This window comes from Podarcis liolepis, assembly GCF_965112155.1.
Source record: "Podarcis liolepis genome assembly, chromosome: 13".
Lineage (NCBI taxonomy): Eukaryota > Metazoa > Chordata > Lepidosauria > Squamata > Lacertidae > Podarcis > Podarcis liolepis.
Window position 1 is genome coordinate 57,210,499 of NC_139573.1, and position 14,984 is coordinate 57,225,482.

At 47.9% G+C, this 14,984-nt stretch overlaps 2 protein-coding genes across 5 annotated transcripts in view; both read right to left on the reverse strand.

Annotated features, from left to right (window-relative positions):
• Window positions 1-1,923, reverse strand: part of CORO1C (coronin 1C) — a 69,830-nt gene extending 67,907 nt beyond the window's left edge. Inside the window, exon 1 of one of the 2 annotated variants that reach the window (XM_083470923.1) lies at window positions 57-1,923. In XM_083470923.1, coding sequence (XP_083327049.1) covers window positions 57-1,428 — 1,372 coding nt within the window. In that variant the 5' untranslated portion in view covers window positions 1,429-1,923. The remainder of the gene's footprint in view (window positions 1-56) is intronic. The other variant, XM_083470926.1, reaches the window with a different exon arrangement.
• Window positions 1,924-8,482: 6,559 nt separating this feature from the next.
• Window positions 8,483-14,984, reverse strand: part of SSH1 (slingshot protein phosphatase 1) — a 44,174-nt gene continuing 37,672 nt past the window's right edge. For all 3 annotated transcript variants that reach the window (XM_083470918.1, XM_083470919.1, XM_083470920.1), the window contains one exon: window positions 8,483-14,826. In XM_083470918.1, coding sequence (XP_083327044.1) covers window positions 13,567-14,826 — 1,260 coding nt within the window. In that variant the 3' untranslated portion in view covers window positions 8,483-13,566. The remainder of the gene's footprint in view (window positions 14,827-14,984) is intronic.

Genomic DNA, 14,984 nt, shown 5'->3' on the forward strand with positions numbered 1-14,984 from the left:
CCTTAGCCACTGCAAACATAGGCAATCCTGCCCCAGCCACAGTACCCCTGTCTCACCTTTCCGAGCAGGTGGGGCAGCCTTCTCCCCTGCCGGCTTCCGCTTCTCAAATGTCTTCTTCATGTCTGCCACTCTGAGGGCTTTTTCATCCTCTTGTTTAGTCTTCCTTTGTTCCTGCAGCCGACAACATTCCCCATTTTCTGGGGGCTTTCCTTCAGTGGTTTTGCTTCTGCCACTTTCGCTGGTCCTGTGAGAGGGGTTTTGCAGGGTCACCACCATGACTGCCGTGGCTGCCGTGGGCTTGAGGTTCTCTGCTGCTTCTGCCTCTTCCCCAGGGTTTGGCAAGCCACCTGCTTGGCTGTTTGACTCAAAGCCCAGTTCATTGCAGGCCCCAAGGTCTTCCCCACTCTTGTGGGGCTGGCTTCTCTCCCTGGGATGTCTTTCAGCCTCCCCCGAAACCAAAGCAAGGTTTGAAGCTGCCAGCAACTTTATCTCAAGGCCCTTGGTTCCCTTATCGCTCCCACGAACCAACCTTGCCGCCTCTTCTACACCAGTCAGGGTAACATGACTGCAGCCGATTGCTGCTCTCTCAGGCCAAGAGGCGCAGCTCGCCATCTGCATGTGGTCTCCACTTTGCCCATTGGGAAGAGCAATCAGTGGGCCTCCGGTTCCCCCATGGTTTTGTAGCAGAGGGCCTTCCATCTCTCCATTTCTTGGCTCCTCTGGAGAATCCAGGGAACTCAGGAAGCCAGCCTTGGTTTCCTCGCCAGGGGAGTTCAGCATCAGCTTATTCACTTGCCGGTTCTCAGCGCTGCTCTCTGAATCTGAGCGTGTCAGCTGCCTCCTCAATACCCCCTGGAAAGTGCTAGTCATATCTGCCCTCACAGCCTCCCTTCCTAAACTTTCTTGACTGCCAAAGTTATTTATTTGAGCCAGTGGCCAACTGCACGCTGTCATTTCCCTTTTCCTTTCAGATTCTGGAAAGTCAAATGGGTGGGTTTCGCCCTCTTGGGTCATGATGCTGTGCTTGCTTTCCTCTAGCCTATACCAGAGAGCCGTGGTCTTCCTGCCTTCTGCGTCTTCTGAGCGCTGCCTTTGGAGCACCTGCATAGAGGCTGGACTTTCCAGGCCCTTCCCATGCGCCTGCAAGGCCATGTGTGGCGCAGAGAGGAGGGGCTCCCCTGCCAGCTGCCCCGTGGAAGCTGCCTCACCTGCGGCTCTCTTCATCTGCAGGTGTCTTGTGGAGACATGGACTCCACAGACTCCATCCCTGGGCCTGGTCCCCTCACACACCATTTGCTCATCCGTTGCCAAAACAAAGCCATCACCTTTCACCTTTGACGTTTTCCTGGTGTGGGGAGCCTCTTTCCTTTTTGTGATGCTCTTGCTGTCGAGTGAATACCCCGAGTGCTGCCACGCAGGGGCTTCCATGGCAAGCAGCACACCACCTGGATTGCCTGGGGCAGTGCCTGTGCTGACAAGACCCCAACAACGTCGGTTCCCCAAATGTCATTCAGTTCAGAATCCTCTGCATCAGCTTCCCCTTGTATTTTTGGTGGGGGGAAGGGGGACAGACGATGCACCCGCAAGCCCACCAGTAGCTTGGAAACCTCTCTCTGTGGATCATCAGAAGCTCTAGTATCAACATTAACAACATCCAGGGCAGGTCACCCCTTGGAGAGTCACAGCATGTGTTTCTCTACCAAAACGGGACACACAAATATACTAAAAGAAAATGCACAACATGGATTTTTCCCCCACCTGAGCAAACGACACATCCAAAAGTCCAGTGGATTCCAAGCTGCAAACTTCTTTCTTGAAAGGCTGCATTACATTCTAGCAAATGCCTCTCTCCTTCCCAAGAGCAGGTTGCAAGAAGCTTTTCCAGCGATTCCCAGTGATTTGTCTTTTGGGACCAACCTCACGATGACGATTCACAGCCCTCCCTTTGCAGTCATTTATGGTAAGATGTTTAGATCTCTACACATCTGAAACTGGCCCTCTGCCCGTGGCTTTTTGGAAAGACTGAAAAGCAGAGGAGCCCACACATGGGTGCCCTTCCGGCTAGGTAGTTCTGGTTTGTTTGATTTTTAAAGATGACCTCCCTTGTCCCAATCCCCTTTTACGCAGACACTCCTTCCTTAGATGGTGTGTCACATAGGCAGTGTAAGACTGGACCTTGCTCTGGCTTCCAGTGATCAGAAGGAGGGAGGAGAAGGCATTTTTCAGGCAAGGAGGGAGATTGAGCCTGGAACTGTGTTGCAGAGATGTGTTACTGCTAAGCAAATGGCTGTGCCATCAAAAGTGTACAGGAGATAATCAAAGAGCCTGGCAGCAGCCTTGGAAATAAGATTCCTCATGGATGCCACACTTACAAGGAAAAATGCTGAGCATTTGCAAGGCCTTTCCTGCAGTGTCATCCCTTTGGAGCAAGGCTCTGCTGATAATAAAGTCCTTTAAATCTCTCCCAAAGGAGAGTGGTGTTGTTGTTGTTGTTGTTGTTGTTGTTGTTGTTGTTAAAGCTCCAAAGATCAGCTGGTTTGGTGCTCAACACCTTCAGCCCACGAGGGGGCAGGGCTGTGTGCAATGGCTGCTGTCCAGACCCCCCCCCCAGGCCTCCCTCCACTCCTTGCCTTTTATGGCTTGCTAGGTATGAGGCTTCCAAGACTCCCTTGCAGGGACAGAGCAGAAACACAAGAGTCTTGGCAGGGGGTCTGGCTGCTGCTGTTTGGGGAAGCCAGGCTGGTTCTCTGGCCCCCAGGTCTGCATCTGGGCTGGGCCCAGCAAGCAGAAGACCCCCCCTTCCCCTCTTCATGGGACGTGATGGCGATGACAAGCAGGGTCTTGCAGCAATACGCCTCAGTGCCTCCCCATCTCCTGCTCAGCACTTTAGTCAGCTTGGAATGAAAAATGCCTCACCGCAATATTTGGAGGTGCTTTGGGGGGGGGGTCTAAGGAGGGGCGAGTCTCTTCTTTCGCACCTTCCTAAAGCCTTCACTTGCTTAGCTAAAGCAGTTTGGAGATGACTCCAAACCCTAAACCAGAGTATTGCTATGGCGTTGGCGGTGGAGTCAGTCTGGACACCCCTGGTTCTCTTCCACACCTATGGTCCTGTGAATATGAGACTAGAATCAATAAACAAGGAATCTTGCTAACCCAGCTCAACCAGTTCCTTGGTCAAGGTCCTCAGCATCTTCTTTTTTTAATAAAATATTTTTATTGTTTTACATGACAAATTTCAATTTAAACATATCATTCACCTTCACATTTAGGATTCTCAGAATCCCTTGAGTCCCCCCCCCCTTCTCTGGTTTCATTGTCAATCCCTTTTCTCTCAGCTTATCCCCCCCCCCCAATTTGTTATACCGTATTGGCCCAAATATAAGCCACACTCAAATATAAGCCGCACCTTTAAAATTCGGGGGGGGGGGAGAGAATACCTGAATATAAGCCCTTAAAATACCCTTAAATTTCTGCAGGCACTCACACCCGTTCTGTTTTACCATAGGTCTATTTTAGCAGCGCTATCGTAAAAGCCAATCTTTGTAAGGTCGTGAATTTAAGACGCACTTTAACGTTTCACAGTCGGAATTTTTGGGGAAAGTGAGGATTATATTCAGGCCAGTACAGTATCTATTATTAACTTTTTCCATTATATTTTGTCTTTTACAAGTATTACTCTAATCCTGCCAAAGTTTTTGTTTATAATGTTCTCTTAAATAGACTATAAATTTTTCCCATTCCTTCCTAAACTTCTTCTTATCCTGGTCTCTGATTTTCCCGGTCAATTTCGCCGTTTCAGCATAGTCCATCACCTTCATCAACCATTCCTCTGGTTGGAACTTTACCTTCTTTCCATCTCTGGGCCAGTAGTATTCTGGCCCAGCATACATAAAAAGTCTTTTCTGCTCTCTCGGAATCTCGAAAATACCTGTACCGAAAATACCTGTGTTTATATGAAAGTTGTTGTCTTGCCAAATGGAAGGTGGTTCTTTTAAAATGAGATTCAGAGGCAATACAAACACGAAAGAGTGAGAAGATTTTTAAGATTTTATTCTAAACAGCAAGCATTATATCCATTACCAAGCAAGCACTTCTATCTGCCACTGGGAAGCCCTCAAGATGTGGCAAAGTGACACCCCCAGGCAGTCTTCAGTTTTTGCACGACCCTCTGGCCATCAGTTTGTGCATGTAAAGGTAAAGGGACCCCTGATCATTAGGTCCAGTCATGACCGACTCTGGGGTTGCGGCGCTCATCTCGCTTTACTGGCCGAGGGAGCCAGCGCTTCTCCCAAAACTATGCCCAACATCATCCGATTTATAGATAGCTAACCTGTGTGGCTTGCCTGACTGCCTACAGATTATTCATGAGCCCCCTTTCCCAGTGCCTCACTTTCTTCAAACAATGTCTAACATCAGATAAGGTGAGGGTACCCAGCGCTATCACTTCCTTCCAGCAGATTAGAACTAGGAAATTAAAGGCTGTTCTTCAGCCATCAAAGAGCTTAGGGAGGAGGAAAATGAAGGAACAGGGGGCAGGAAGAGGGCAAAACTCATCAAAATACAAATATCTTCTGGCTAGATTGCCCATATGTTCATATGTTGCAAGTTTGTATACGTCTTCAATCCAATCGCAGAAGGGAGCCGCCACATTTTTATTTTTCAAATTCATCAATACGTCTTTTTGCTTTAGTTAAGGGCACGGAGAGTCCATTCATATTGTCCTTTTGTAAGGTTCCATGTACTGGGTATATAATTCAAAAGGATATTTTGCTCTATAATTGTAAGCTTATTCCATACAGTTCTGTTGATAGTTTCAGTTACCTTCTGCCAAAAATCTTTCAATATAGGACAAAGAAAAAACATATGTTTTAGAGAAGCATTATCCCTATTGCATCTCCAACAGTTAGATACCTTAGATAGCCCTTTTTAAAACAAATGTAATGGGGTCCAATATATTCTAAATATTACATTTTTGTTGCATGAGCCTCGCTTAGTTTGTAGCAGGCCCTGCTAGAGAACCACAGACCCTATTTGGTAAAATACAAAATTTCCAATACTGTCTTGGTTTGACGCAGAGTGCAGAAAGCAAAATCAGCTAGATCTTTTAAGGACAGACAAATCTGGTGATCAAATTAGGAGTTTCTTAGCCCAGCAAAGTGCACATAAGAACGTCTTGAGAAGGAAAAAGGAGTGTTATGCTAATACATTTTGGAAAGATATTGGGCAAGCCATTATCAGGAAGAATGACAAATATTTATGGGGCCTTGTAGCACGGGGACTGAAGCAAACATGACGGATGGTAGAGGACCAAACCCCCATGGCCAAATGGGTTTCGCACTTCAGCAATATGTAGAACAGAAAGTCTGAAGAGGAAGAAGCAGCAGCCTATGGAAGAATGAATAAGGCAGCCTATTTGGTTCTGTTGTAGAAGCAGAAATAAGAAGTCCTCCTGGACTTGTGGCCCCACATGAAATGTATATAATAAATGACACAACAGTCTTTTAAAAAAAGAAAGAAAATAAAACCATGACAATAAATCAAAATGTCTAAGGCAGCTTTCTGAGGGGAGGCGGGTAATGCCTTTTGGCATTCTGCCTGTTTCCTGTCCAGAGCCCTTTAAGGACTGAGGGATGCTGATAATGTGTCAGGTTTTTTTCTTGCATGTTTCATTGCTTTTAAATTATTTTATTACTGTATTTCATTGTTAAAAAGCACTCTAAGATTATTGCTGAATTGCATTGCTATGTATATTACAGATCAATAAGTGAATTTTAAATGGTTCCAGGAGGCACCAGCTGGCCATCCCTGCAGGGGGGGGGGTGTTAACAGGATGGCGTTGCTGCACTTGCTGCTGCTTGGGGAGGGCACTGGGACACCCCCAGAAGTGTCAGCAATACTTCTGCATCAGCTGGAGCCCAAGTAGTGCAAGACCCCAACAAGAGTTTGTGGGCTAATTCTCCCTTGATCAGTTCAAGAACAAGAAGAGGAGAGGGAAAAAGTCCCTCTCTGCCCAGTCAACTAAAACATATTTGGCTGCTGATTGTTGCCTGGCTTTGCCATGGAAACCTTCATAACAGGATATAAACTTTCAATCTGTTGCACACGCACAGAATAAAACTTGCCAGCAGTTGGATACATGGAATATCCTAGGTTTTATGATGCTGTCTAACAATGGCTGGTGAGAACAGTGTTTTTGCTCCCCAGTGCAAAAGAAAAGAAAAAATGCCTTCAATGACGCAAAAGTTCAACTAGCTTCTGCATCTACTATTTCTGGGGATTACAGAAGAACCCTTGAATCAAGGTTTATTTAGAAATCTGTTTTGGTTTTGGTTTTTTAAATGAAAGACTCATGAAGGTTTCCTTTTGTTTGGGACTTTTTAGTTTAGAGAAATGGTGAGTGGGAGGCGACATGATTTTTGCCTGGCATGGAGAAGGTGGACAGATACCCCCCCCCCATAACACTAGAACTCATGTATATCAAATGAAGCTGAAAATTGGAAGATTCAGGACAGATAAATGAAGTTTTCTTCATGCCGTTAAGCTATGGGGCATGGCTCCCCCAGGAGGTAGTGATGGCCACCAACCTGGATGGCTTTTACAGTATTCATAGAGGCCACCAATGGCTACTTGCCACGGTGGCTCTGCTTCGCCTCCAGTTGGGGGCATTGATGCTTCTGAATGCGAGTTGCTGGAAACCACAGGAGGGAAGAGGGCTCTTGGGGGCTGCTTGCTGGTTTTCCACAATAGGGATCTGGTGGGAACAGGATGCTGGACTAGGTGGGGCAGTGGCCTCATCCAGCGGGCTCTTCTCAGGTTCTTACGTTAACAGATGTCAGCAGGGATCAAACCTGGGATTTTGTGCTTGCAGAGCCTGCACTGACCTTCTGCTCTGCTTCTCTCCATCCCCAGGTCTTCATCCCGCTAGGCGAAGGTCAACACACACCAAAGGGGGCGACTTGCTCTGTGGAACAACAGCAAAGAGCAGCCTGTACAGCTGGCCAAAGCCCAGAAACATGTCAACTCCAAACGGTAATTAAAAGCATTCCTCATTTCAGCTGATGACTTTTAAATGGTCAGTAAGAGACTGGCAAAGCACAGGGCAGTCCTTGGCTAAGATAAACACTGAGAGTTTCTTTCCTTCCAGCATGAGGACAATTTCAGGCGTTCCAAAAAACCCCACCCAGGCCCTGGAGACAAAGGCTGGCTGGTCGCCTTTAAAGGCAAAATTTGGTAGGGCTCTTACAGGGCAGAATCCCTGTGAGATGGAAACAGAGCTGACTCATCCCGAAATTGTTACAAGTAGGTTTTTTAATCCCGTGATTTACAGCTAAAGAGTCAAGAATGCCTGTTGTTTATTCTGGCTAGACACACTTTCAAATGGGGTTCCACACACGTTAAAGTACGCTGGTGTTATGTGAAAGTAACACAACAGGTTCTATGCAAGCGCAATGCATTCCCTTTTAGCTCCATTGTTGTGGCTGGAGTGGCATCAAAAGCGGGAGGAGGTTGCATCAGAACTGGACCCCTTTGGGGCACCAGCTGTTGATGTGGCCGCCGCTCTCAGGTCATAAACAGTGCAAATGAGGCACACACATGAAATCACTATTAAAACTGCCCTCTCTCTGAGACCAGGCAAAAATGAATGTAGAAGCCCAGTTGGTTAGACCATGGTGCTGATAACGCCAAGGTTGCAAGTTCAATCCCTGTCTGGACAGCTGCATATTCCTGCACTGTGGGGGGCTGGACTGGATGATCCCCAGGGTCCCTTCCAACTTTGATTCTCCACTATAATTAGATTTTAACTAACTGCAGAGGAAGCAACCAAGATGATCAAGAGGCTGGACCCCAAGCCTTATGAGAAATGGCTGAAAGAGCTGGGTATGTACAGCTTGGAAAAGAGGAGAGAGGCTGATAGGTGATATGACACTTGATACTTCATCAGCTTGGTCATCCTCCTCTGCACACGTTCCAGCTTGTCAATATCCTCCTTAAATTGTGGCACCCAGAACTGGACACAGTGTTCCAGGTGTGATTTGGCCAAGGCAGAACGGAGTGGGAATATGACTTCCCTTGAGCTGGACACTAGACTTCTGCGGATGCAGCCTAGAATAACCTAACTTTTGTTGTTGTTGCTGTATCACACTGTAGACTCAAGTTAAGCTTGCAGCCTACTAAGATCCCTAGATTCTTTTCACATGTACTACTGACAAACCAGATGTACTGCATCTTATATTTATGCAGCTGGTTCTTCCTGCCCAAGTGTAGAACCCTACTGAAATTCATTTTGTTAATTTTGGCCCAGTTCTTTTCTGTAGTTTTCTTTTCATGCTGCCAGTATGGTTGCATGTGGGCTGGTACGGTAACCTTTCGTTGTAGGCTTCTTGGCTGGGCTGCTAATCTGCAGTGCCCATTTTCGCAAAACATGCTTTCAAAGCAGACAGTGCAGAGGGGAATTTTCATTCCAAGGACTGCAAACAGGCAGTTTGTAAAGAATTTTTTATTATTTGTTTCCTCATGAGAAGCACATAATACAGTACACTTTTACTAACAAGTAAAAAAAAGTGCATATTGCATTCCCTACTGTGAATGTAGTCATACATACATACATACATTCTCACACACACAACACAGTGTACATAGGTGGGTTTGGTTTTTTTAAATAAAAAACAACAACCCTAGAATAAAAAAAATGTACATTGTACCAGGAACATATTTGTCAGCTTGAATTATTTCACACATTGATAAGGCCAGTTCAGATGGTGATGGGCTTTGCTAACAGTGGACAGTTGAGGTTTTGGGGGTGAGCTTAGCTCTTGGATGCAACTTATGAAGTGTCATGGAGCAAGTGCCTTTCTACTAGTAATGGCCATTCTTTGCCCTTCAAAACATAAACCCCGCTTTCATTTGCTCTGCTCTCCTTTACCACGTCTGGTGGTGGATGTAGAGCACCAAGTGTGGGGTGCTAACTGGGCCTGTCAATATCTGGACCAGCCAAGATTTTACGAAGAAGCAGCTCCATCTATGGACTTCCAATTTATGCTTCAATGAGCCCATCAATGTACATTGGCAACACAAACGATAAGCTGACTTGGACTGCAAAACAGAAGAATAAACAAGAATCAAAATGGGGCCATCTCATTTAAAATGTTCAGGATGAGCATAAGCTGGAGAAAGTAAAAGGTCTCCATTTGTGCATTTCAGATTTTAGGCTGGGACATATGTTGGCAGGGAGCACAGGCTCCAGGAGATCCACCTGGTGGAGAGGACAAATTCCTTCCGTCTTTGAGATGCCTTGTGGAGTCCCTGCCTGCCTTTGGCGCTGCATAGATTAATCCAACAAGTGTGCAGTGTGTGTGGAAAGAGGGTCTTTGTATAAGAGCTTTTTCTTTTTAAAAACTCAAAACCACTGTTGACAATTTCTCAAGTAGCAAATGGGACGTCAATGAGCCATTCCAAATGACAAAAGTGACTTCAGGTATGTAAGCATGATGTCAACTAAAAGTATTATAGATGGAGCTCTATGGGCACCATGAACATCAGAGGTACCAAGACAAATAAGAGTAAGAACTTCACATAAATACACAGTATTTGTAAACTATCCACAAGGCACTCAATTTAAAAAGAAAGTATAAGAAGTACCACCAGCTACCATACCATGCATCTAAATAAGCTAGCAGCCTCCTGCGGATTTAAAAAATAATAATCTTTGAAATGGTATGCTATGGGCTAGATGCTTGCTATTGGCTTAAAGACCTTTGCAGGTGTTTCTTTTTTAAAAAGGACAATGTCAACCTGAGATATACTAAGCAAGGTTGTACCCCCAGTTGAACTTTTCCAGGGTAAAATCAAATATTGCAGTCTTCCATATGCAATAAAGAACTATTTCGGCCATGAACTAAATTCTTAACAATTAACTCCCTGGAAATAAGAGGATAAACAGGACAGGAGGAGGAGGCAGCAGCCCCTTTCATGAGTCAAAATAGAACTCTTCAGCAGGGCTGCTAAGGTTTGGTTCAAAAAGTGTATTGGTAAGCTGTGCTGTGCTCTTATTCTCCACTGGGCAGCCTTAAGGGCTTCCAAGAATGTATATTGCTGCAAGTTTTATGTTCTATATTGCAAATAAGCATTAGAATGACAGGGTGGTTCCCAGCACCTGCTGTTGCCAAAATGCATCATACATTAAAGGAGGGAGGAAGCTAAGCAACCAGAAAGGCAAACTACCACTGCTCCACCAGGAGCAACACCAGCTGTACAGGGAATGCACAGTTGCCCCAGCAATGACCGGCAAATCTGGTGGTTCTTGAGAACGGCTGTGGGCCCTGGTCTGTGGCTACATCACTGTGGAAAAATGGTTCAAAGGTGGCTCAGCAATTCATCCAAATAAGTATGTGGCCAGTGAGCCAACCGGGGTCAGGGCATGGGTATGAGAGGTCAGTTGGTGTTCTGCTCTCCTTCTGCAGCTGCTGCCCTCTTGACTCACAGCTGATTGGGGCTGTAGAGAAATGGGGGCAGGCTGCTTTTGGGGGTTGGCGTTGGGACGTGAGTGAGGGGAGAAGAAAGAGGGTAGCAGTCGCCTTTTGATACCAGATGTCACACAGTACACTGTGTAGAAAAGCCAGGTGACAAAGCTGAATAATCCCATGGGTGGCGACTTCTGCAAGAAGCAAGTGTGGCAATGAAATGACTTTCAGCAGTGGACAAAAATGAAAAAGGAACACTAAACACAAAATGCATTTCATGCTACACACTACAAGAGTCTTGAACCCTGAAAAGGTCTTCTACAGTACTTTGACATGGTCGGCATAAAGTAGTGTTGCACAAATCAACACCCCAGCCCTAAAATTAATGAATCAACAGATTCACTCCGCATGGAACCTGCTGGCCACCCAGACGCAACCAGAAGCAAGGACCTCTGTATCAGGAGGAGACACACCCACGGGTTTTTGAGAATTGGGAGGACTGCTAATTAATATGTTGAGTACAGCTCATGAAAAGATTCTGAAATTCAAATTTGGCCTCCAAAGCAGTCCTGTGGCTTCCTCCCTGAAATGCTGGTCAAAGGGCTCCAGAGGAACAGGTCCAACATGGTAAGGGTGAATGCTGGGCATCTGGCCTGTGCAAATCTGTTTTGTACCTGGATAGGAAAAGCCACGTGGAACAATACTTATAATCAGAATACACACAAAACAGCTTTGTCTGTTCCAAGCTTATACTTCCAAGCAAAGAGCAAGGCTTCTGACTTACAGCATTTGCAGAGAAAGGGTTCTAACAGTTGGCACCTTGTCTGACTTGCCATTTGTGCCTGCTCAGTTTCCACCACAAAGCTTCACTCGCACCAGAGGCTAGAGTACAGAAATTGGTGCTGACCATTTCGCTTGCAGGCTTGATTGACAAGGAGACCTGGAGAAGAATCTCTTTCTGAGGTGTCCCTAAGCCAGCAACAGAATCATAGAATTGTAGAGCTGGAAGGGAACCCATGGGTCATCTAGTCCAACCCCCTGCAATGCAGAAATCTGTACCATGTCAACAGGCAAAGGAAGATGCCCCAATGACCTGAGTAGGAGATACCCACAATGCACGTGGAAGCTCTGCTGTGGACTTCAAAAGGTAAGAGCTGGTATGCTGCTTCCACAACTGTCCCAAGGGCCACAAGGAGTGACCCCACTGACTATCCTAAATATTTGCCAGCCCTAAAGAAATGTGGAGAGCCCTACTCTGGGTTCTCAGTAGCACTTGCTCATCAACTGGGACATGAGGCAATCCCCTCTTTGGCCCTGGACTGGCGATTGGGGTGGACCATATTCTGTCTGGCCCGAGACCTGTGTCTAGGAAGAGTGAAATGCCAAGAGTCCTCCCCTCCCCTTGGCTTGAGAGCCTCTGTGTGAGGCCTCAGAAGTTCTCCAAGACCTGCACCAGACTCACCTCTGGCCTGTGACCACAACAGTGTGGGGAAGGCTCCAAGTGAGGGTTCCCAGGGGAAGGATGGGTTCCTCTCCTCTGCTCTTGGCACTCCATCCCAGAAGGTTCCAACTAAGTCTGGAGAACCCTGGTGTGCGCACAGGGGAGGGTGCTCCAAGAACAATCCCTCCTGGACCTTTGAATTACAATGAATATTGCAGAGAGGAACCCCCCCACACACACATCTGGTCTTATTGCACAAGCCCCTCCCTTGTGGTGCTCAGAAATCAGCACAGCTCAGAAATCAAATCTTGAGCCCCAAGACACTCTGGCCTCGGTCAGCAAGACCAGCAGCAACAGCAGACCAAGATTCAAGTAACCTTTGACCCCCCGTGTGACTGGTGAGACGCACCTCTGGGGAAAGCGTCAAGAAGAAGTCTTTTTTCTTCAACCCCCCCCCCCCCGTGGCACCCAGGCAATAAAACAAAGGATGATGCTGCCCCAGTCCACAAACAGCTCTGGAGCTTGGCAGGGAGCACCGTCTGTTCCTGAGGCAAAATGCAGCTTCCTTCTGACTGCTGCAAGTTGAGCAAAGCACACAGTTCATTTTTACAAAAATATTAAGACAAAAGCGAAAAAGACCCCGATTCCACAGAAACTCTCCCCAATTTCCAAACATAGGTCAACAGTAGAAAAACAAACAAACCACTGCCACCCAATCCTTTATTCCATGTGTGATCAGCAACCTTAGGACATCAGGGTTATGGGCCCTGTGGGCCCCAGATGTTGCTGGACTACAACCCTCTTCAGGGGTGGCAGCAGGAGCAGGGCAACATCTGGGGGGGCAGGCTCCCCCTTCTTGTGCCACAATAGCTTTATGATAAGCTCCAAACTCAAAAGGTTGACAACTCAGAATTCAGCTACTGCTGTTTTTAACAGGGGCTCCAGGTTGCCGTCCCAAACAGCATTGATGGAATTGTCTTAGCAAAGCCACATGACAAGAGAAGGCAAGGAGCCACAGGATGATCATCCCACATCCCAGGAGAAACTCAAGATTCCTTCAGCCAGGCGAGTAAAGTCAGACCAGAAAGACCGTCACTCGGGGCACATAAACTCAAAGTCGGCAGGGATGGGGATCTGTGCAGTGGCGTTAACAACAATGACTGAACTGTAACTCTTCAAAAGGAGAACCATCAATTTCGGAACAAGATTGATTTTTGTGTGTTTTTTAAAAGAAAAATCCCATGTATAAATACGTGAAGAATGGAGGTAGCATGTTTGGTGTTTCCCTCTTAGGCTCTTACCTCAAGTGCCTCTTTGAACTAGGAAATTGTGCTCAAATTGAGCCGCCAGGGAAACCTTGCAAGAAAGAGTTGTTGCTTCTTCAGCATGGGAGGGGGAGAGAATCTGCCCCTCTGCACCCCCCCCCCCCCTGAGAAAAGCAGAGGCCCAGGTCACACATGCCACCATCGCCTTCTGAGCCGGGAGGCTGCGAGCGCCTTTTCCACTGGGTTGCTAGCCCTGTCAAGTCTCCCCCTTTCCCCACACTGGTAGGGATGGGGGGAGGGCAGAGAACTTTATCACCTTTTCGCAAAATGATAAAACTGCATTTAGTAGAGACAACTATAAAAGGAACAAGTTCTTTTTAACAAAGGTCATAAATATGTGTCAACTCTCCCCCATCCACAGCCTGCCCTTCAACTTTGCCAGAGCGGCTTCTGCCGGCGGCAAGGTGGCTTGCTCTCCAGTGGCCTTCAGGGCAGGCTGGCAGCGCACCACCGAGGACTCGCTTGACTTGGTCTCCCTGGAGTCCGTCAGGGCGGACAGGTCCGTCTCGCTCGCCAAGTCCTCTGAGGACAGGTTGAGGCTGCCCAGCTTGGCCAGGGAGTTGGAGCGCTTCAGCGGGGAGGAGACCGTCAGGCCGGCCAGCCGCAGCCTGGTCTCAATCTCCTGGGTCCGCTGCTTCACCAAGCCAGGCTTCCCTCGCACGCTGTGGATGCTGTCGCTGCTGGAGCTCCGCGTCAGGTTGGAGCTCCGGGACGACGACGGTGTGTAGCAGACGGTCTTGAGAAAGTCCTTTGTGAAGCTGCTTGTGTGGTCCACCGTCCGGCATAGGACAGGTGTGGAGGTCTTCTGAGACGCCCCGCCTACCAGGGGGCTTTTCTGCAGCTTCTCCGTGTCATTTTTCATACCCCTGGGTATAGGAAGAGGCTGCTGCTCCTGCTGGGCCACCTCCAGCTCCTGCGTTTCTTCCGGAATGCTGGCCCCCGCCAGGCCCCCAGGGCCCTCCCTCCCAGGAGCAGCTGCTTCAGGCGCTGGCAAGCTCTTGAGGCGCTCCAGCTCCTTCGTGTGCTTCCGGACCAAGCCCGCTTTCTGGAGCTGCAGCAGCGACTCCTGATGCTGCATCAGGTAGCTATTGGTGGTTGGCTTCTCCAAATCCTTGCTGAAGAGCAAGTACTTCAGGTCCTTGGTCGGCCGGGTATCCCTTTTTGGCGAGGAATCCTCTTTCATCCCATCGCTGAGGACGGGACTCCTCTCACAGAGAGAGTTTCTCAGGCCAGCTGGAGCTCTAGGGCCATCTCTGGGCTTCTCGGAAGCACTGCAGGGCCAGCCGGCTGCAGGTTTACTGTGATCAGCGCTCTGCAAGTCACTCCCCGCTAGTAGCGGAGGCAAGCGGATGCTTTTTGCAGTGTGGATTTCTTTTGGGGGAGACTCACAGAATGCCTGCTCCAAAAACGTGGGTGTCCTGTGCAGGAGGAACGGCGGCTGTGTGCAGACCGTGGAACTGCGGGAGGGGGAGGCCAGGTGCAGGGGCTCACATGGTTCCCCAAAAGTGTCGGCTGAGGCACCAGCACTGGCATACACGCAGTCGGCGCAAGACTTGTAGGAAGGCTTCACTTTGCTGAGGATCCCAAAGATGGCATCGTGCTGAAGGGGACAAAAGAGGCCAGGTTAAGAGGTGCCAGGCATGAAACAAAAATGGGAAAGCAGAACCTGCAATCCCTGCATTGCGGGAGGTTGAACTAGATGGCCCTTGGGGTTATTTCCAGATCTACCATTCCATAAGCCTGGGCACATCATCATGG